This window comes from Ascaphus truei, chromosome 2, assembly GCF_040206685.1.
Source record: "Ascaphus truei isolate aAscTru1 chromosome 2, aAscTru1.hap1, whole genome shotgun sequence".
Classification (NCBI taxonomy): domain Eukaryota; kingdom Metazoa; phylum Chordata; class Amphibia; order Anura; family Ascaphidae; genus Ascaphus; species Ascaphus truei.
In genome coordinates, this window is record NC_134484.1 from 302652995 (window position 1) to 302676593 (window position 23599).

The 23599-nt window shown below is 45.6% G+C and overlaps 1 protein-coding gene across 1 annotated transcript in view; it reads left to right on the forward strand.

Moving 5' to 3' along the window:
- The window catches only part of TNS3 (tensin 3), a 458389-nt gene that overhangs the window by 314545 nt on the left and 120245 nt on the right, over positions 1-23599 (forward strand). The window contains exon 24 of the mRNA XM_075588602.1: positions 19180-20394. Within this exon, the coding sequence (XP_075444717.1) occupies positions 19180-20394 (1215 nt within the window). The remainder of the gene's footprint in view (positions 1-19179; positions 20395-23599) is intronic.

Here is a 23599-nt window from a genome sequence, read left to right on the forward strand (position 1 = left end):
TTGATCCTTAACATAATGTTGTGAATCAACACATAGGGAGCTGCTAGATGCATCTTCTATCTTAACCCTTTAAGTGCTTATGCCATGGGAGCTGTGGACCCTTGAAAAGGGCATTTAATAAAAAGAAATCTCAGAATTCCCTGTATGTATAATTTCTTTATATAGTGCCAACAATGTTCACCGCGCTTTACAAAATTACAACGCAAGGTAAATAAATTACAATGGGGATAATGTGCAACAGTTAAATCACGACATACGACATCTTTCCTGGTGTCTGTCTTTCTCATTTGACATGGAGAAATGCACTGTACATATGGGATATATAGTACTGCTAAATAAAACCTTGGGCGCTGCATACATGTCACACATCCAATGCTATTGACTATCATAGTTTTGTTTCCTCTTTTCTCTCTGCAATCGTTGAAATGCAAAGGACGCAGTTATAAGGCTGCGCTTATAGTGCCGGCTACGGATGACGTCTCCCATCTCCATAGCCCAAGCGAAAGTTGTAATTTGAGTTTGGGAGACGTCTCTTGCTACAAGGGGAGTGACGGAAGGCAGAGGGGTGGGGACAAGAGCAAGGGGGAAGGCTGAAATGGAGAGGAGCGGGGACCTGGCGGCTGGCGGTGCTACGGCGGGGGTGGTGACTGGCGGTCGCAGCGGCTGGCGGTGCTGCGGGGGGGGGGGGGGGTCTGGCGGTGCTGTGGGGGGGGGGGGGGGCTGTGGACTGCAGGGGGCCCGGCGGCAGGTCACAGCAGTTGTCGCCAGCCCTTGCCCCGCAGCAGGCACCCGTCTGTCCCACTGCAGGCACCCGTCTGTCCCACGCTGGTTGCTCACGCGCGCCGGGCCTCCCTCTCACGCCGGTGCGCTGGAAGCTTAGCCCAGCTGACTTCCGGCGCTGCCGTCAGAGAGACCAGACAACGGGTGAAGCATTTTTTTTTTTTTTTAATGCACTGGCCCAGGACGCCAACACCGGCAGCCCTCCCCCCCCCCCCCCCCCCCCTGTTGGCGGCCCTGCACACAAATCACACACACAATCTCACACACACAATCCCACACAGGGCCGCCAACAGGGGGGTCTGCCGGTGTTGGCGTCACTGGCCCCGTGGGTAAGGGGGGGGCCAGTTAAAAAAAAATACACTGCACCTGGTGCCGGGTCTCTCGGCAGCACCGGAAGTCAGCTGGGCTAAGCTTCCGACGCGCTGGCATGAGGGGGAGGCCCGGTGCGCGTACAAGCAGCCATTGTGGGACTGACAGGTGCCTGCAGCGGGACAGGGCTGGCAGTTACTGCTGTGACCTGCCGCTGGGCCCCCGCCACAATCAGCCGCCGGGCCCCCCACCACCGCCACTTACCGGCCCCTCTAAGTTCCACCACCCACGACCCCCCGCAGTCCCGCCACCCATCCCCCCCCCCCCCTCCCGCAGTCCCGCAAGCCGTCGGGCCCCGCCACCGTGTGTCAAACCTAATAAAATATACTTTAATACATGGGGGACATTGGAGAGACTCATGAATGTAAGGGATTTAGGACTGGGATATCGGGACTCGAAACTCAGGAGTCTGGGGGACGCTGGACAGCCCCGGTGTGATTCTACTCGCATACCGGAAAATAGTGCCTGCACGTCGGGTAGAATGAAGGTACCAACGGTAGCTCCGGACCCCGAACTCCTGCAAACGAATTGCATTCTTACCCAAATATCCCACCTAAAACTTACACATAGCAAGTTCCATGAGTCTGGGGTAAAGGGAACATGGAAAGTGGAAAAGCAGGGGTCACTTTAACTTTGCATGTAATGATACCTTGCCCCTGGCTTATAGTGCTAAGTAGCTGCCAGGGAGCCAAGGGCAACCAGAGGGTTTAACCTTTTTTTATGAAGCCTGGTTACCCTTGCCCATCACAGTGGGCACCTGCTGAAAATGTCTACCTTGACATGTTTGCAGGCTTTACATATTCTGGCCAAAAGACTGAACTAAATGACCCATACTTATGAAAAGAAAAAGCATACAGAAATTAATCAAATAATGTCATATTGAATTTGCATTGGGTCATCTTTATGGCTTAGAGAATACCCAGGAGTAAGTTTGCACGTCTTTTATCGGTTCCAAATCTCTATGGCTACAACTGCAAGGGGTAGAAAGCTAACACTCAGGAGGCTTCCTATGCAGTGAAACAAAAGTACATGGAGGGAATATTCCTCACCTTAACTTAAAAAGTGGATCTCCCCCCTTTCAAAATTAGGTTGGGTTTGCAGCCTTAAAATCCCACAATCTTTCTGTGATATAGTGTTTTCCTCCCACAAACATTTTAAATGTCTACATTATGATGGTACGGGTAAATGTGACTGCTTTTAATAAAGGTCAAGCCTGCCATTACCCCTACCTGTCAGTAATACATTTGTATTAAGTTATATGTGTACTGTACAGGCATACCCCGCATTAACGTACGCAATGGGACCGGAGTATGTATGTAAAGCGAAAATGTACTTAAAGTGAAGCACTACCCTTTTTTCCACTTATCGCTGCATGTACTGTACTGCAATCGTCCTATACATGCATAACTGATGTAAATAACGCATTTGTAACAAGCTCTGTAGTCTCCCCGCTTGCGCACAGCTTCGGTACAGGTAGGGAGTGTCCTTAAACCGGGGTATGCCTGTATATGTATTCTGTAGCTTGGTTCCAGCACTTCAGGGACTTTGGGTTAATTTTGTTTTCAGATGGACTGTTGCAAGTGGTCTGTGATCTTCCCAAGTATGCCTCTCATGTAACTTTGTTTGTCTTGCCCTTCCCACCACCAATCAGGGGCTGGGTATGTTGCAAATATCTGGGGGAGGGGAGATTCCTGGTGAGATAAGGGCATCTCTTTATTAGCTGTAAGCTGAGTGTTTTACTTGTGGAAAAGAAGAAGCAGCTTGGTAAGGAGCTGTGTGCAACGGGGAGACGCTGCAGAGGATTTTGCAGGGAAAGGAGCACAGGATAAATCTCTTTAAGAAGTTCCCTGCATCTAGTTTATAGTGTACCCCAGTTGAGTGTGTGTTGAATTACTCACCTCACCTCCTCTCCTTGTTCAAGGACAGTAGGAGAACGAGGTCCAGTCCATCCTGACTCGAGGATCTCCAGAGGAGGAGTGCAGTACTTGGTCCACTGGAAAGGTTTCGGACCAGAGGAACGCTCCTGGGTTCCCCACAGACACCTCCATGCCTCTCGACTCATCCAAGCATTCCATGAAAGGAATCCTTCCAAACCGTTCCATGGACGCCCCGGTGGTCGTCCCTGAAGGGGGGGATACTGTAAGGCTTGGGGAGCCGAGCCGCCCTCGGCGCACTCCCCGCTTACCTGTTCTGGCTCTCCCCGCTTCTGCCTCCGCAGTCCCCAGCGCCCGGCAATACTCTGGCACGCGCACGCACGCACTCCTGCCTCTTAAAGGCATACTGCCCCAAGGACTGCAGACATGCGCAAGCACGCGCACAAGCACTCAAGCTCCACCCCAGGGAGCTCACCTGATCTACTTACCCTACCTCCTATCACTGTCTTACCTGGCACACACCTCCACGCTGCCGTTTCCCATTTGGACCCTGTCACCTACATATGCTCAGCTGTGCCACTGCACTTTAGCTGAGCATAGAACCTGTTGCTATTCTCATCACTCTCTGCCTCCCTAGTCCTGTCTTGTCTTGCAGTCCCGTCCTTGTGTACCAAACCGGCTTTCTCCTCGACTTCTCCGCACCTGTGGCATCCAACTTTGGCATACGGCAATACGACTACTCTGCTCCCGACCTTGGCATACGGCAATATGACTACTCCGGTCTCTCCGCTCCGAATCTTGGCTTACGTAATATGACTACGTCTCTCTCTCTACCCCGGACTTGGCTAACAGTACCCACTACTATCCGTACCTCTCCTGCCCCGGCCCGGATATCCAAACTATTCTACACTCAAGACGAGCCCTCGTGGCTGTAGGTGGCGTTATATCCCTTCCCACCTCAGCACCGTGGTCCCGCCTCGTTTATGGTGAGCACAGCGTGACAGCTATAGTTTGAGCTGGTAGGGAAGGAAATGAAAATAGTACACCTCATGAATACTTACAAGCCCTATAACACCCAATTGGCCGCACAGAGAGCGGCGAGGAACAGTATATCCAATTCAGGGGGATGTTCCAGGGAGAAACTATCTGACTTTCTACGCAGACTTGAGGGGGTTCTATTGAAAGTGGTGCGGATTAAAGGTATTACCCCTGATAGGGCCGACTGCGCTAGAGTAGAACAACTGATTTGAGGAGTACCTCCCGGAGATGTTATGACCGTTCTGAGAACGAAAGGTGTTTCCGCCTAAATTCCTAGAACTATTGAGTGAAACAAGGGATGAGGAACAACAGAAGGCGCTCCGTCCTGGCTCGGGGCATTACTATAGAGATACAGCAGCCAATAGCCGATGGGGATCCGGAGACGGTACTACAGAGACGAGAACAGTGGATAAGGGACACCACATAGAGTGACCACAGATAGACCAAGTGAAGAATGGTAAAATCTGAGCAAGACCAATGTATTACCCCGGAGGATGCTAACATTGATTACTGCTATGCGATTGGAGGATGCATCCGTCACGGTAGCTTGTGACAGGTTGTAATTTACACCAAAACTATATATAAATATATATATATACCTGGGTTTGAACTGGGACGAGACTTAGATATGATAAACTATAATTTATTCCTTGATAAAGGTGAACACAGCAGATTATACAATAACAGCAAAATATAGACACTTACTTAAAGATTATGGCAAGAAAGCCATCAGGATTACAGACGGGCCACTTCTCCCATATTTCAGTTGACATCACAGCAAAACAGGCAGGATACATGCATGCATGAAGATCATTTGCATGAAGAACTTTGCATGAACAACATGAAGAACAATGGATAAGGGCTTGACCACAGATTATATACCTTTTGTGGCCCTATCCATAACCTTAAGTACAGGGGATTGGTTTTCAATTACCTCCAGCCACTCACTAACGTGGGAAAGCATTCTGGCACATGCGCAGTAGAACTCTGGGTTCTCATTTCTGTAGCCCCACATATGCAAAGGGAATACCAGCCAGTCTACCCATTTGGCTTTCTGGCAGGAAAACCTTTGTTGGAAGGTGTTAAATGGAACACTTAAAAACTGCTCTGGTTTGAGCTTCCTCCGCCCTTAGGTAAACAGGGAGGGTGACAAGACCCTTTGAACAGCACTCAAATCCTAGACATTAGGGCGCCTCTTGGGGCCATCTGCTACATTATGGCCAAAGAAATTTCCTCTGGAATTTATCCATACCTTAGAATACAGTATTAAGCATAAAGCATAGACGTATTAAAATATCCAGTTCCGTTGGATCTAGCAGGTCCAAACTTCCCAGTTCTCATTGCCAGAACTGGGACACCATATGGTCCAAAAAGCGACTTGCTACGACCTAAGGAACCGGAGTTACACAAATGCACATTAAATCATTTTAATACAAAAATCTCCACTGAAAAAGAAATCTCAGCTTTTCACTAAATCCCCATTGAAAACAACGGGCTCCGCCGCCATGGGTTTCAATGGAGCAACTCCGCCGTTGTAGTCAATGGGGTTTCCTACCTTAGACTTTCAATGGGGAACCGCCGCCATTGAAGTCTATGAGAAAATCCACAAATCTTTACAGTCGTCCATACTCCGTCTGGTTGGTCTGAGGGGGCTGGAAATGGGCATGCATTAAAGCCGGAACCTTGGCTACATGTCACCCAAATCCCATCCCTCTGGGCATTCCAGAACCGGAGATATGGACTTGCACATTTCAACATTTTACACTTAGTCATTTTTTCACCATGCGGCTTTTCCCTCATTAGAATCAATGGTAAAAGCCCCGAACTTTCAAGGGGGTCCATACTCCGTCGGGTTGGTCCAAGAGGGTCAAGGATGGTTCTGCAGTGATGCCGGAGCAGTGACTACAGATACCCCAAACCTTGATCCTCTGGTCCCTCCGGAACCGGAGATATGGATTCCTAAAATTCAGCATTTCACACTTAGTCATTTTTCTGAGCCGTTTCTGCCGCCGCCGGCAAAGCCTATGGCGCGACCCGCTCTAACTGGTTCGACCCTTATCGGGGGTCCAGGATTCGGGGACCCGGTTGTGGTCGAGTGGGGGGAAGCCTAGGAACTAGGGGCAAAAAGAATTTTATTTCTAGGTGCTCTAGAACTGTTTATTCCCACACTAATTGACGTTGAACTTGACTCAAGTGATTTTAACTCTTTTAAAGGACATTGTATCCGCTTTGCGGTTTGCGGTCTGGACGGCAGCCAACTCGTTCTTCGAAAGGGTACCTCGAGGCATCCCCATTGAAGTCAATGGGCCCATTGACTTTCAATGGGAAACCGCCGCTAACAGGACTAAAACAGCACACTTCGCCATTGGAATGTATTGAGCCCTAATGGCGGCCAATGGGGACCTGCAAAATGGTGCCTGAAAAGGCGGGAAAACTTCACAAAGAGCTATAATCATTAAAGGACTATTAACCCTTGTGCTCCCGTATGGATTCTAGTGTGTGTGTGATGCAGACACTGACTAACACAGACATTACAGGGGAACAGGGGAAAATACAGTTACAGGTCATAACAAGGGTTAAATCACATTTCTGAACCTCAGTCCAGTTAACCCCTTGTCTCCCTGGTGCGGTCAGGGGGCCCTTGGGGAGTAACCCCGTTAATCCCGGGCCAAACCCTCACTATCGTCACAGCATCTATGGAGAGGGAAAGGGGCAACTGACCCAGAGGAGAGGAGTGGGAACCCTGCATGGAGCCAACCCTCAGCATTGGGAGGAAACCGTGGAGGAGTGGTGAGCCAACCAGTGAAGGATCCAACTTATTCTACTGGTTGGGAGAAGATGGACATCACTCCCGCTATTACTGAAATCGTGAGAATCCTCAGCGGGTGATTAAACAGTTCATCCGTACTCATCCACAGTCGGGAAATGGACGCGGGATCCAGTGAGAGAGCCTACTGGGTCCCGACTGAAGAAGAGCTCAGTTAAGATGGCACCAGCTGACGGCCCAACGAATTCTCCCATGCCTCGAGGCTTATTAGGACCATCTGCAAGAGTGAAAGCTAAGATTGAGGGGATGATGTTCTCTTGGACAGTTGATCACACGTTTCTATAATTTTCAAACGCTGGTATGATATCTAAAGCGTCTACCACTGCAACCGCTCGTGTACACTCACACCTGTAAATTAAATATATATAATTTATGATTTACTTACCTGCATGTGTGTGTGTGTGTGTGTGTGTATATATATATATATATATATATATATATAACTTGTGAGCACATTCACACGTTATAGACAGGTCTGCAACCTTTATCACCTAGCATACAGTGCTTTCACTGCAGCAAGGGATTCTGGGAAATGACATGCAAATGAGCATATATATATATATATATATATATATATATATATATATATTTTTAAAGCAAAGCTTCTTTAATTTACAACTTTGTTAATTTTCTTGGATTCATACCAGTGCCCTATTACCCCTGTGACAGAAAGGTCCATATGGGACCTGAAACGTTGTCTTTCCACTGTTCTTGGCTGTCACATTAAAGGGAGAATTGTATTATGAACTTTTAAGTAGAGCTCTACTTTGTATCTCTGTATTAGGCTTTGTCCATAGTGAAAGCGAGCACGAGCGCTATAGCGCTGCTTGCCTCGTGCAAGCTTTCCCCTCCGGCGATGTGTGGACTGTAGGTTTTTGGAAAGTGAGCGAGAGGGGGTGGCCATGTCAGGGAAGTGTCATGCATGAGAACATGCCTTTAGCAAATAATAAAATTCATAATGCCATGCAATAACAGAATGAATTTGCAGAAATATATGTATGTATGTCTTTATTTATATTGCACCATTAATGTATATAGCTCCTTCACAGCAGTAATATATACGTGACAATCATATCAATAACAAATAATATATATAACACATAAAGGGGAGAAGTGCTTCAGAAATACAGTAAAAGTAACATTTAGGAAAAGGAGTCCTTGCTCCAAAGAGCTTACAATCTAATATACATACAGTGTAGACACTGCCATGCATGATAACACGCCTTTAGCAAATAATAAAGTGCATAATGCGATGCAATTTACAGAGGTATTCTGCAAACATATGAAAACATGCCTTTCTAAAAAAAATGTTTTTTAACAACTGTGATCCATTGAAATAAGCATTGAACACTGTACACTGCAAAAAATAATAATTTAACAATTATAAACAAGTAATGGACAATACATCAGAAATTTCTATCCATAAATTATCATTGCTATTTCAGTCATGGTATGAATTAAAGGTTCACATTTGTAAACCTCAGAAATCACATTTTCAATAGTTGAGTTGTCCATATTCTCACAGCAAGCAACCACAACTCAACTGACAAAAAGTAATTTGAACAGTATCCAGGCAGAATAGCTTACTAAATTGTCATTGGCCGCTCACATGACCAGGCTGTCTCGCTGCAATAGCAAACAAGTTTGTCTCCTCTGCTTTTGGTATCCTTGTATCTAAGGCCCGGGCCATAGAGCACTCAGGCGTGCTGAGCCGCGCTGAACAGATGCAGAACGCCCCTGCATCTGCTATCAGCGCGGCTATAGTTTCTCCCTGCTGATGCGCGCTGAGGAGGAGAAACTTCCCCGAGCACCAAACTGATATATTTGGTGCTCGGGGAAGCGGAGGGGCGGTCATGTGACCGCTCCCATCCAATGGGGCTGCAGCCGGTTCCCTACAGAGCCGCCATTACCAGCCAGAAGGTGTTGTGTGTGTGTGTGTGTGTGTGTGTGTGTGTGTAGGAGGGGGGGGGGGGAGAGGGTGATGCCCCGATCGCTGTCTCCCTTCTGCTCCGGTCCCTGCCCCCCTTCTGCTCCGGTCCCTGCCCCCCTTCTGCTCCGGTCCCTGCCCCCCTTCTGCTCCGGTCCCTGCCCCGCTTCTGCTCCTGTCCCTGCCCCCCTTCTGCTCCGGTCCCTGCCCCCCTTCTGCTCCTGTCCCTGCCCCCCTTCTGCTCCTGTCCCTGCCCCCCTTCTGCTCCGGTCCCTGCCCCCCTTCTGCTCCGGTCCCTGCCCCCCTTCTGCTTCGGTCCCTGCCCCGCTTCTGCTCCTGTCCCTGCCCCCCTTCTGCTCCGGTCCCTGCCCCCCTTCTGCTCCTGTCCCTGCCCCCCTTCTGCTCCGGTCCCTGTCTCCTGTGTGTGTGTTGTGTGTGTGTGCATTGTGTGCTTTGTGTGTGTGTGTGTGTGTGTGTGTGTGTGTGTGTGTGTGCATTGTGTGTGTGTGTATGCATGTGTGTATGTGTGCATGTGTGTGTGTGTGTATATTGTGACAGAAACCAGGGGTTGGTAATAAACTCCATATACAGGGCTCCTAGGATACTGAACAGTTTCTGTCCTGTCTAAGCTGAACAGGGCAGCCTCGTGGTACAGGCACTCCATTCCACAGTTTGTCTGCTGCCTGTTTTCTGTCACCTGTCATGCTGATTAGAGTTCAGGTATATAAGACCTGTTTCCTGTTTCCTCTGGGCCCCGCCCAAGAGCCTGGAAGGCTGCTGAACTGCAGAGGGGTGAGAAAGCCTCTTTCCCAAATCGCTTCATTCATTCTGTTAGTTTGTCTAAAGACTGCAAAGGTACTTATTTTGTTGGTGGAAGTGGACAAGCCACTTCCAACTCTGAGTCAGGGACATCTAAGTTTAAGTTATCGCTCAGACGAGCAGCTTTTTGTTTGGCTTTGTTTTCTGTTTAAACTGTGGCAGTCTCAGTGCCTGGGACTGAATAAACCAGGCATAGCCTGTTTAAAGGAACAGTACGTGACGTCTCATCATTTAACCTACCCTAAAAGACCGTGTTCTAACAGTCCCGGACAGACGGCGGAGCCCCGGAGTAAGCCGTTTGTCACATATGGTGGAGAATGCGGGCAGAACACTGAAAGGTCTGGGGGTTAAAGAACTTTAAAAAAAAAAAAAAAAGAAGGTTTTTTTTTCTCTCTCTCCAAACAAGATGGAAGACGTGGTGAGTGCGCTGGTACGCAATGTCGCTGTCCAGAAAGACGCGAATGAAGCCCAGCAACAGGCGAGTGAAACCCAGCGACAGCTGTTAATAGCCCAGCAAGAGACTAATGCAAACCAGCAAGAGACAAACCGCCTGCTGAGAGAGGAGCAAAAGCGGTTCGCTCAGGGCTTACAGCAGGAACTCGAGATCCTGAGGGGGACTATCAGTAACCTTCCACTGGCAGAGGCAGCCCCAGTTCCGAAAATGACCAGGGCAAGCCACTACCTTCAGAAGATGGGACCCTCGGATGATGTGGAAGCCTATCTTCTCACGTTTGAACGCACGGCACAGAGAGAGGGATGGCCAGAAGCTGAGTGGGCTGGTCTAATCGCACCCTTCCTAAGCGGCGAACCCCAGAAGGCTTACTTTGATCTAGAGCCAGCCGAAGCTAACGTCTATGCAAAATTGAAGTTCGAGATCCTCGCCCGCCTCGGCGTAACCACGGCTGTTCGTGCCCAAAGGTTTCACGCATGGTCCTTCACGATGGATAAAGCCACCCGAAGCCAGATGTATGACCTCATCCACCTCGCCCGGAAGTGGCTACAACCCGAGATCAACTCAGCAAGCCACATCGTGGAACGGTTGGTCATGGACCAGTTCTTGAGGAAACTTCCCTCTGCCTTACGCCGTTGGGTCAGTCGGAGTGACCCCCACAATGCGGATGAGCTTGTGGCCCTTGTAGAAAGGTACAGTGCAGCAGAAGAGCACCCGCAACCCACAGTCGTGGAGCAACCCCACTATCCGAGGTTCCAGGACTCTTCCAGAGACGGTAAAAGGGTACCGGGGTTAAGGGGCGCTGAAGAGCGGCGACCACCTTCACGCCGCTCCAGCAACAGTGGTTCGCACACTAAGGGCAATAGCCAACATGGGGAGCCGGGAAAAGGCTCTAAGTGGGACACAGACTATGTACCTAAATGTGTAAATTGTCATGAGAGGGGCCACACAGCAAAAATCTGCCCACTAAATGATGAGCCCATGCAATGCAACAGCGTGGAACCTTATTCGCTGTTGTCCCAATGTATGGGCCCTAGCCCAGAGGACCCCTTGAATAACCATCTGTGGGCATTTGTAAAGGTTAATGGTAAGAGGGTTCGGGCACTTCTTGACTCTGGGAGTATGGTCACACTAGTGTCCGAATACCTATTGCCCATTAAGAAGAAACAGGTAAACAGTTCACAAAGAGTGGCAATTTGTTGTATACATGGGGATAATCATGAATATTCCACTGTTGATGTTTTTTTTTAAACAGAATTTGGTTCTTTAGATTTCAAGGTGGGTGTTGTACCCAAACTGGCACATGATGTGTTAATAGGGACCGACTTTCCCCATTTTCTAAAAATGTGGTCCCCAGCTCAGAATAGCGCCCAGAGTTCAATAGCAGACCATAACGAAGTGTTAGAAGAAACAAATCCTTTCCCTTTTTCAGAAATGGAGGTTGACGAGGGCCCAAATAAGAAGGGGGAAAAGGAGGAGTGCTGTGAAATTCCCTTCCCCATCACTACTTTGGTAGGGAATACCCCAAATCAAGATGTTGATCAGGCACTTACCACCCCAGTACAGGATAAGACCCTCGCTGACCTAGAGGTCAGTCCTGGGAGTTTTAAGAAGGCCCAGTGGGAGGACCCCACATTAGCGGTAGCAAGGGGAAATATACGGGACCAGAATAGTACTCATGGCCAACCAGATAGGTCACTTGCTTACCCCTACTTCGAGGTAGAGAACGACCTAGTATATCGGGTTGATAAAAGAAAATCAGTTACAACTAAACAATTGTTGGTACCACGGACATTCCGTAACGTAGTATTACACCTCGCACATAGTCATCCATTGGGGGGACACCTAGGGGTGGAAAAGACAAAAGAAAAGGTTCTCCGAAGCTTTTATTGGCCTGGGGTTCTGGCAGAAATTACAAACTATTGTTCCTCATGCCCAGAATGTCAGATCACCGCCCCGTTCAAAGCATACCGCAGCCCATTGGTACCCCTTCCCATAATAGAGGTACCATTTGACCGGATTGCTATGGATCTAGTAGGACCCCTAATAAAGTCTGCTAGGGGACATCAGCATATATTGGTAATATTAGATTATGCTACCCGATATCCGGAGGCAGTTCCCCTACGTAGCACCTCTGCTAAAAACATAGCAAAAGAGTTAGTACTTCTGTTTTCCCGGGTCGGAATTCCTAAAGAGATCTTATCTGACCAGGGAACACCATTTATGTCCCAAGTAACAAAAGAGCTATGTAAACTCCTAAAAATCAAGCATCTCAGAACCTCAGTCTATCATCCACAAACAGATGGTTTAGTGGAAAGGTTCAATAAAACCTTAAAGAGCATGTTACGCCGGGCGGTCGATAAGGATGGGAAAAACTGGGACTGTTTGTTACCATACCTGTTATTTGCCATTAGGGAAGTTCCCCAGTCATCCACAGGCTTCTCCCCGTTTGAACTATTGTATGGCCGACATCCAAGGGGCTTACTGGATATAGCCAAAGAAACTTGGGAACACGAGGTTACCCCTTACAGAAGTGTAATAGAGCATGTTGCCCAAATGCAGGACCGCATTGCTGCAGTCCTACCCATAGTGAGGGAACACATGGAGAAAGCTCAAGAAGCACAAAGGAATACGTATAATAAGGGTGCTAGGGTCAGAATTTTTTTTCCAGGTGATAGGGTACTAGTTCTGGTTCCCACCGTGGAGAGTAAATTCCTTGCTAAATGGCATGGGCCATATGAGGTCTTGGAAAGAGTGGGAGAAGTAAATTATAGGGTAAGGCAGCCAGGTAGGAGGAAACCTGAGCAAATTTACCATATAAACCTACTCAAGCCCTGGAAAGATAGAGAGGTCTTGTTAACCCTAGTACCCCCAGGTCCGTCAGAGAATCAAGAAACTGACCCAGAGGTTAGCATAGCTGAAACACTGTCCGTGCATCAGAAACGAGAGGTCCAGAGTTTAGTGAGAAGGAACAAAGAAATCTTCTCTACACAGCCAGGTAAAACTAACGTAATTAAACATGACATAGTCTCTGAACCGGGGGTCCGAGTTAACCTTAAACCGTACCGAATCCCAGAGGCCAAGAGAGAGGCTATAAGTTTAGAGGTTAAAAAAATGCTAAAACTAGGCGTAATTGAGGAATCCCAAAGTGGGTGGAACAGCCCTATAGTTTTAGTCCCAAAGCCAGACGGTACAACAAGGTTTTGTAATGACTACCGGAAACTAAACGCGGTGTCAAAATTTGATACTTATCCTATGCCCAGGGTGGATGAACTTGTAGAGAGACTGGGCAAAGCCCGATATCTCACAACCCTAGACCTAACAAAAGGGTACTGGCAGGTTCCCCTCACAGAAAGGGCAAAAGAAAAAACAGCCTTCTCAACCCCAGACGGCCTCTTTCAATATAAGGTGCTGCCTTTTGGCTTACATGGAGCTCCCGCCACATTCCAAAGAATGATGGATAAAATTTTAAAACCACATGTTCGGTACGCTGCCGCCTACCTGGATGATGTGGTAATCCATAGTGAAGATTGGCAGTCCCACCTTCCAAAGGTCCAAGCTGTGCTCGACGCAGTTCGGTCTGCTGGACTAACTGCTAACCCCGCTAAATGCACTATTGGTCTGGAGGAGGCCAAGTATCTGGGGTATTCTATTGGTAGAGGGTTACTCAAACCACAAACACTCAAAGTAGAGGCGATACAAAATTGGCCAAGGCCAGTCACAAAAAAACAAGTAAGGACCTTTTTGGGGTTAATTGGCTACTATAGGAGGTTTATTCCCAATTTTGCAACTAAGGCAACCCCACTAACCGACCTCACAAAAGCAAGAGGACCGCTAATGGTAAAGTGGTCCCCCGAAGCCGAACAGGCCTTTAGAAGCCTGAAAGAAGCTCTCTGTGCCCAACCAGTGTTGGTCACACCTGACTTCTCCAAAGAGTTCGTAGTCCAAACCGACGCATCTGAGGTAGGGCTGGGGGCGGTACTCTCCCAGGAGTCTCAAGGGGAGGAGCACCCCATCCTTTATTTAAGTAGGAAACTAAATCCCCAGGAGAAAAATTACTCCATAGTCGAGAAAGAGTGTCTCGCAATAAAGTGGGCTGTAGAGACACTCAAGTATTATCTGTTGGGGAGAAAGTTCCGATTGGTCACAGATCATGCACCCCTTACCTGGATGTGTCAAAATAGGGAGAAGAACGCTAGGGTGACCAGGTGGTTCCTAAGCCTACAGCCCTTTAAATTTTCTGTGGAACACAGGTCGGGGCACAAACATGGCAATGCCGACGGGTTGTCAAGGATGCACTCCCTAATATCCATGGTCGCTCACCCCTCGAGGTCTGAGCTGGGGGGGAGGATATGTGACAGAAACCAGGGGTTGGTAATAAACTCCATATACAGGGCTCCTAGGATACTGAACAGTTTCTGTCCTGTCTAAGCTGAACAGGGCAGCCTCGTGGTACAGGCACTCCATTCCACAGTTTGTCTGCTGCCTGTTTTCTGTCACCTGTCATGCTGATTAGAGTTCAGGTATATAAGACCTGTTTCCTGTTTCCTCTGGGCCCCGCCCAAGAGCCTGGAAGGCTGCTGAACTGCAGAGGGGTGAGAAAGCCTCTTTCCCAAATCGCTTCATTCATTCTGTTAGTTTGTCTAAAGACTGCAAAGGTACTTATTTTGTTGGTGGAAGTGGACAAGCCACTTCCAACTCTGAGTCAGGGACATCTAAGTTTAAGTTATCGCTCAGACGAGCAGCTTTTTGTTTGGCTTTGTTTTCTGTTTAAACTGTGGCAGTCTCAGTGCCTGGGACTGAATAAACCAGGCATAGCCTGTTTAAAGGAACAGTACGTGACGTCTCATCATTTAACCTACCCTAAAAGACCGTGTTCTAACAGTCCCGGACAGACGGCGGAGCCCCGGAGTAAGCCGTTTGTCACAATATATAATGTGTGTGTGTGTGTGTGTATATATATGTGTGTGTGTGTGTGTGTGTGTGTGTGTGTGTGTGTGTGTGTGTGTGTGTGTGTGTGTGTGTGTGCATTGTGTGTGTATGCATTGTGTGTGTATGCATGTGTGTATGTGTGTGTGTATGTGTGTGTGTATGTGTGTGTGTATATATAATGTGTGTGTGTGTGTGTGTGTATATAATGTGTATTTGTGTGTGTGTGTGTGTGTGTATATATATATGTGTATATATAATGTGTGTATGCATGTGTGTGTTTGCGTGCGTGCGTGAATATATTTATCAAAGTTGCACAATGTTAATAAATAATTTATTCTCACCACATGTCTTTTTTTTTTTTAATTTTTAAAATATTATATAATATATACACACACACACACACACACGTTCCCCAGTGACACACAAACACACAGAACACTTCAAAGTGACACACACACACACACACTGACAGCTACCAAGTGACACACACACACACAGTGATACCAGCCTCCCAAGCGCGCTTGCTGTCTCCTCTGTCAGGACAGCAAAAAGCTCCTGGTAGCGCGAGCGTCAGCAAGCGAGAGCACTGCTCAGCGACGCTGAGTGCACTATGTCCGAGGCCTAACGTGCATGTTCAAGCTTGCGCTCACTATGGCCATGCGCTTTGGAATACACGCGTTTGTTTGTAGCGCGAGCTATGCAACTCGCTCCATATCTTGCACTATGGACGAGGCCTTAGAGGAGACCTGTACTTTGAAGAAATAGTTTCTCTGTGACAGAATGTCATTAGTATAGTGTGCACTGTAGACGCCACTTTTTCCTCTCCCCTTAGTAGTATTCGTTTAGCAACCTGTTAGTAAAAGCAGGTTTTCTGGCTACTCACTTTTTTTTTCTTTTTAAATAAAAGGAATTGTGGGGTTCTCTCAAACTGAACTGCACTAGTTTTGCTCCATGGACCCCTGGTTCACAAGATCTTTACCGGTGAAGTTTAAAATGTTCCTTTCTGGAGAGTTAAAATGGTTGTGGGTCCCTTGGGCCAATTTTGTTACAGCTTTCTATTAGATGACCATTTAAATCTAATTTAAAAAAGAGGAGGTGATGTTTGGGAAGTGGAGCACAAATGGGGTGACTCATCAGAAGATCTTTAGACACAATTTGTAAGGCTTAATTTAGGGTACACTATTGTAACAAGAGAAGTAGACTTAATTGTGGAATCAAAATGTATGCATTTCAGTATGCACACGCTTGAAGAATTAACTCATGGGGGGATGAAATAGACAAATGGCATAAACCAGGTACAGTAGAAGAGCAAACAAGCCACTAAAGGAACTATAAGTGAAAGGGAACACATGACCAGTTACAAATTAGTGTTTCTGTAGATGTATCGTAGTCATTCATTACCATAATCTATTGATCTATTCTTTATTGAAAGAAATTGTATGGTTTTATTATGGTAAAGTTTTGATATAAGAACGCTTTCTTAATATTTTTTAAATACACATTCAGATATTTATTATGCAGCATAAAGGAGATAAACAACACAATGGGTTCCTTTGTGATATAGAACGCAACTTGGTGACTGGTGTAACTATATCATAATGTGTTGCAACTGAATTGCATTTCAGAGCCCTAACTTATATCTGTTACCATTGCAGCATATGGTAAATAACACTCTAATTTATTTCTATGATTTTATACATGATTATAAAAATGAAGGGTTTGACAGTAGATGTTCTTTTAAACGATAGTATTTATACAGTAGGTATCTACTGCAGCACCCTAGACAAATTAACTTCCATTTGTATAGAAGCCAATTCAGTTATTGTATTTTTTTACTACCTTCCTGTATTGGATTTTTATAAAGCATTAATTAGAAAGAATATATTTTTTTTCTTTAAAAATATTACAAACAAAGAGCAGAAATTTCTACAATGGGTGTTCTGTTCGCAAGGCCTAACACTACCAGATAAAATACTAATATACCTCTATTAGGATTAAAATTCTCATTTACCTCTATTAGGAGGGAGAAAGATCACAATGGGTCTATATCCAGCAGAATGAAAGGACTTGCAAACTAAGGAAGCTTTGGCTAAAGGGTTAAACTAAATGACCCTATTTCAAGAGAATATTAAGTATTTTACTGTGTGTGTTTCTGTCATGTCATCTGTTGTATACATATGCCACGCTCAATAGCACTCTATTTTGACACATACATATATATATATATTGTGGGGGCTCAGGGGTTCCCAAAAAGAGCTTGCTGGGGTTCTGTGTTTTGTTAACCTATTCTCAGCTGTTTCAGCTCCTCCTTCCCAGGTTTTAAGCTCGCCCCTCCCCACCTCCCTAGTTTGCAAGTCCTTTCATTCTGCTGGATATAGACCCACTGTGGTCTTTCTCCCTACTAATAGAGGTAAATGAGAATTTTAATCCTAATAGAGGTATATTAGTATTTTATCTGATAGTGTTAGGCCTTGAGAACAGGTGTCTGCCTTGTCGTGGCTCGCAAGCTGACAACGCTTTGGCCAAAGGGTTAAACTAAATGACCCTATTTCAAGAGAATATATAAGTATTTTACTGTGTATTTCTGTCATGTTGGATGTAGCATTGGGCTTCTCTGTCGTCTGTTGTATACATATGCCACGCTCAATAGCACTCCATTTTGACACACACACACATATATATACAGGCATACCCCGCATTAATGTACGCAATGGGACCGGAGCATGTATGTAAAGTGAAAATGTACTTAAAGTGAAGCACTACCTTTTCCCCACTTATCGATGCATGTACTGTACTGCAATCGTCATAACTGATGTAAATAACGCATTTGTAACAGGCTCTATAGTCTCCCCACTTGCGCACAGCTTCGGTACAGGTAGGGAGCCGGTATTGCTGTTCAGGACGTGCTGACAGGCGCATGCGTGAGCTGCCGTTTGCCTATTGGGCGATATGTACTTACTCGCGAGTGTACTTAAAGTGAGTGTACTTAAAGCGGGGTATGCCTGTATATAAGAAGCCTTAACGGGCGAAACGCGTTAGTGGGTTTTTTTTAATTACTGCTGCTGCTGACCCTGCCTGCCTATACCTTATTTGGACTTTGCAAACGTCCTTCATCTATGGATATCATCCTGTGGGCTGTGCTGACCTGTGATTGCAGTGCCATATTACTAAGGAGCTGAGTATCATTCTAATCCCTTTTTCCCATTACTTTGATTTATGTATTTGGGTCACTGAAGTATCTCTATTATATGTCTCCATTGTTATAATATTATATCAATGGCAATAGGCTGATAGGCTGCTGTTATCCTATATTTTGTTATTGGTATAGCACACATGTTGTTTTCTTTGCATTATTGTATATTTTTTCCCTGTAGGCTTATAATATCTCCTATCTTAGTATCTCCCATATGACCGGCCGGTCTGTATTTTTCATTGTGGGAATTATGTTCCCCCAGTGATCTACCACTCCAGGATACCAGATTATCCATACTGGGTTTATAATATTGCATTTGTGTTATTTTTGTTTTTTTCCACATGATTCTTATATTTAGTCAGGCAGGCTCTTCAGTTAGTTGATTGTGTGTCTGTTATTTTTTTATTTAATAAATTACCTTTTCTACTTTTGCATACATTTGTCTGAGTGCTTTTTAGAGGTTTTCTTTTTTGTGTTTATTTATATATATATATATATATATATATATATATATATATATATATATATATACACACACACACACACAGTGGTCGACAAATCACCAAAAAAATCTACTCGCCGAACAAAAAAATCTACTCGCCACTTAGTACCACACGTGTGCTGCTTGGGCCAATACGAGCTCGCCACGATGTTAAATCCACTCGCCCGGAGCGTGCAAATGTATAGGTTTGTCGAACACTGTGTGTGTGTGTGTGTGTGTGTGTGTGTGTGTGTGTGTGTATATATATATATATATATATATATATATATATATATATATATTGTGGGGGCTCAGGGGTTCCCATAAAGAGCTTGCTGGGGTTCTGTGTTTTGTTTATAGTTAAAAAGGGCAATGAATGGATAGTGTTTGGAAGTCTAATAATTTCTGTTTTATACATGAAAGCTGTATTTTAATGTGGTTAGTTCAAAGTGTTGACCCACATGCTTTTCTCTTTTATTCACCCACAGTGCTGCACAGCCAGGGACCTGTAGATGGAAGCCTCTATGCTAAAATAAGAAAGAAGAGCATGTCAGATGGAAATATTACTGTGGTTGCACCTGGTGTTCCTATGACCAGTAGCCCCGATCACAGTGACCACACGTTATCTGTCAGCAGTGACTCTGGTCATTCTACTGCCTCTATAAGAACAGAAGAAAAAGCTGGATCAGGAATCAAGCGAGGTCTAAGCCCACAAGAGAAAGCAGAGCTGGATCAGCTGCTCAGTGGTTTTGGGTTGGATAACCCATCGAGTTCACTAAAGGATATGACTGATGCTCAAAACAAGTTCAGTGGGATTCGTCATGTAGTCCCAGCTCAAGTTCATGTAAATGGAGACCCAAAACTCAAAGAAAGGGAGACTGATATTTTAGATGATGAAATGCCAAATCATGATTTACATAGCGTAGACAGCATAGGTACTTTGTCATCGTCAGAAGGGCCACACTCCAACAATCTTGGGAATTTCAGCTGCCACAAGAGCAGTCAGAATTCACTGCTGTCTGACGGCTTTAGCAGCAACACTGGAGATGAACACAACCATACATTGGCACCTGACCTTGGCATCAGTGTTGACCCTATGTATGAAAGGTCATTTAGTGTCAGTGAGCCAACACAGGTTCAGCAACCAACTATCCAGCCTCCACCCTATGTGCAAAGTAGCTACTCAACTCAAACTTGGGTACGTCAGCAGCAAATGGTCAGTGCACATCAATATAGCTATTCTCCAGATAATGAGGGAAGGTTTGGCATACATGGTTCGTTAGAGACCTCTTGTATGCTGGACACATCTAAAGTTGCTACTACGCCTAAGCAAGGATTGAGCAGTAAAGATGCTGTGCAAAGAGATCTGGGAAGTTTGTCGAGTTCCTCTCAAGATCAGAGTGCTGGGTTTTTCAGATATGCTTTGGTGACTGAGAAAATGCCAAATAGAATAGAGACAAAAAATGAAGAAATGCCATCTTCTCCAACACTGGATATTGACCAGTCAATTGAACAGCTAAATAAATTAATTTTGGAATTGGATCCAACATTTGAGCCTATTCCAACCCGTATGAACACCATTGCCAGAAATGCAAGTCCATTAAATAGTGCAGGAGGCACTGATATTGAGAGTGGTGGACTTGCACATAGTCCTTCAGATCCAGGGGAAAGAGATTTTCTAAGAAGTATTAACTACCAAGAAGGTAAGAAAATTATTGGTTACCCATTGAGTTGTTCAAAATTGTTGCATGGCTATCAATATAGAGCATTGAACCATGCTAAATAAATGTGTACTGAAATCTTCCAATGGAGTATAACCATATTTTTTTCTCAATACCATAGTAATTTCATTTAATTTGTTATTTGTGACAAAACAAATGTGGAGTGCAATAAAAAAAAAAAAAAATGGATGCTTTGACCAATAATGCATCTGCCAGAAACATTGCCTGTCACACTTAAGTAAGTAGATAACTGTGTATAAGATGCATACCAGCAGCATTCTCAGCCTTTGGAAGAATAAACATTATCAACTATTTTAACAACCACCCAGTGAGGTTCAGTCATATTGTAAACTATAAAAAAAAATAGCTACAAACTAATGCTGGAACTGCTGCTTTTGCATTAAATTGCACAGTGGTAATTATGGACAATGCCATATCTTAAAGATTCTGCTATTCACATTACAACCAAGCTTAGCCTGAACCTGTGTGAAAAACAATAATAAAAAGTTTGAAGATAATGATGAGATTCATTGGATCAAAATAAATATGATAAATGTTGTTAATGATCTCTGAAAATTTTCATAGTGACATTTACAATAGCAATTTATGGCATATTCAGCAGGATCATTTTCTTCCTAATAAATAAAAAGCTGCAAGTATCGTGAATATAGCAACAGGAAACCATTTTCGTGTCTGCTGTAATACCTCAGACCCCATTAGATCTTATGCCTTTTTGTTTTTTAGGATAGCCTTGTGTCCTACAGTATTATTTATGTCTATCCCTTATGTCTATTTTTGAATTCTCTATCACCACTGTTTGGAGGTTATTCCACTAATCCAGAATTCTTTCTCTGAAGAAGTACAGTACTCAGGGCCGCCAACAGAAATCATGCCCCCCCCCCCCCCGTGTCGGTGGTATTGCCCCCCCCCCCCCTGTGTCGGCGGTATTGCCCGCCACCCCCCCCCCCATTTCACAGCTCGCGAGCCCCCTCTCTTTCCCCCCCCTTTCCCATGTATTTCTCTCCCTTCCGTCTCACCCCATCTCACTCTCCCGCCTCGCCTGTATTTCTCTCCCCTGCTTCTCACTCTTACTCCGTCTTTTCCTCACTCACCCCCTCTCTCCTCTCCCTCAGTCAATTACCCCACGCTCACTCATTCCCTCCCCCACCCACACAATTCCACCCACAAGATACTGTATATACCAAAAAACTTCCCACCCCCAAATACATTAACCCCCCCCACCCCAAATGCATACAATAAACCCACCTACCCAATACATATAAAAAAAAAAAACAATACATAACCCCCCATACATATGTATGTATACATATATCTTACTGGAAATACATATAAAAATACCCCAAAGCCCCCCAATACATATAAAAATACCCCCAAGCCCCCCAATACATATAAAAATACCCCCAAGCCCCCCAATACATATAAAAATACCCCCAAGCCCCCCAATACATATAAAAATACCCCCAAGCCCCCCAATACATATAAAAATTCCCCTAAGCCCTCCAATACATATACAAATTCCCCCAAGCCCCCCAATACATATAAAAAAAAGACTTAACTTTTGGATGATCAGACCGGGTCCAGTGGAGGCCGGTAGGGGTTTGGGGGGGGGGGGGGACGGTGGATGCCGGTAGGGGAGGGAGTGAGGAGCCGGCTGGATGAGGCTGGGGAGGGCCGTGTGCGCTAGGCCCAAAACAGTTAGTAGCGCTGGGGTGGGGGGGGGGGGGCAGACGCGCCTCACCCCATCACTGCTGCTCCTTCTCGGGACACACAGACCCCCAATCCCTGCATCCTCCTGCTGTGTGTGTGGGGGGGGGAGGCAGTGGCTGCAGGTGGGGGGGAGGGGTGGTTGCCGGGTGCTGCGGGGGCCCGGCGACTGGTCACAGCAGTTGCCGCTGGCCCCGCTGCAGGCACCTGCACCATGCTGCTCCCACACGCGCCGGGCCTCCCTCTCACGCAGGCGCGCCGGAAGCATAACCCAGCTGCTGACTTCCGGCGCTGCCGATAGGGAGACCCGGCATAACGGTTTTTTATTTTAAATTGAATTAACTGGCGCCCGGCCGCGCAGTCCGGGCCCCCCTGACTCACGGGGCCCGGGACGCCAGTACCCTTTTCCCCCCGCTGTTGGCGGCCCTGACAGTACTTGCAATTCCTCGGCATCTGCCACACTCCAGCTTCATTGCATGACCTCTTGTTCTAGAACTTCTTTCTCTTGAAATGTGTTGCTCTTCTGTAGTTTGTTGAAACCCTTTATGCATTTGAAAGATTTAATCATACCGCTCTCCCTTAGTTCTTACAAACTATACATACAGTATTCAGTCTTTTCTGAAAATGTTTATGATATACAATATGCACCATTATTTTAGCCCTTTAGTGCACAATCTCCAATGTATGTATGTCCTTGGGAAGATATGGTCTTTATAACTGAACACCATATTCAAGGTTAGGTCTTACCCTGGGGCCGACTAGGCATGTGTGTGTTCGCGTGCGCATGTATGTGTGCATCTGTGCGCTTGTGCATATAATATAAAAATAGAAAATGTCGGATTTCTACTTTGTTCCTAAACTACACTTACTTTACGTGCCACCTTGGTTTCAACGTTTTAGGAGTATGTTATTGCACTATCTATGTATGTGTGTGTGTATATATGTACGTACACTAGTGGAATTACCCAGCGTTGCCTGGGAGGCGTAGTGTCCAAAGTAAGGAGAGTTCAAAATATTTTTTTTTACATTTCTAACAATAGTTTAGCTAAAACATGTTAAGCATGGCCAATCTAAAAACTATACTATTAAAATAAAAACAAACTAACCCTGACTGTATCCTTACCAATTGCATTCTATCACATCAGGAATATAATTGAGAATGGCAAGAAAACCGCAGAAAGACTACACTAGAGCTACAATTTCAAAATAAAATCTCTTTAGTTACATTCTTTTGTTTTGTTTGCTCTGTTCGCAGTGGAACGTAGCATTTTGCTAAAATCAAGCTGCTTTAGAATCGCAACCGAAAGTATTGAGCCAGTATTTTGTGGACCGATTATGTCTCCTCCAAATATGTACCTACATTCCAAATTTGCAGTTAATCGAACAATTCCCTGAGGAGCTAGAGTGAAAAAAAAAACTAAGTTTTCACAAACATTTGTTAGGGAGATACCCAAAGCTATGG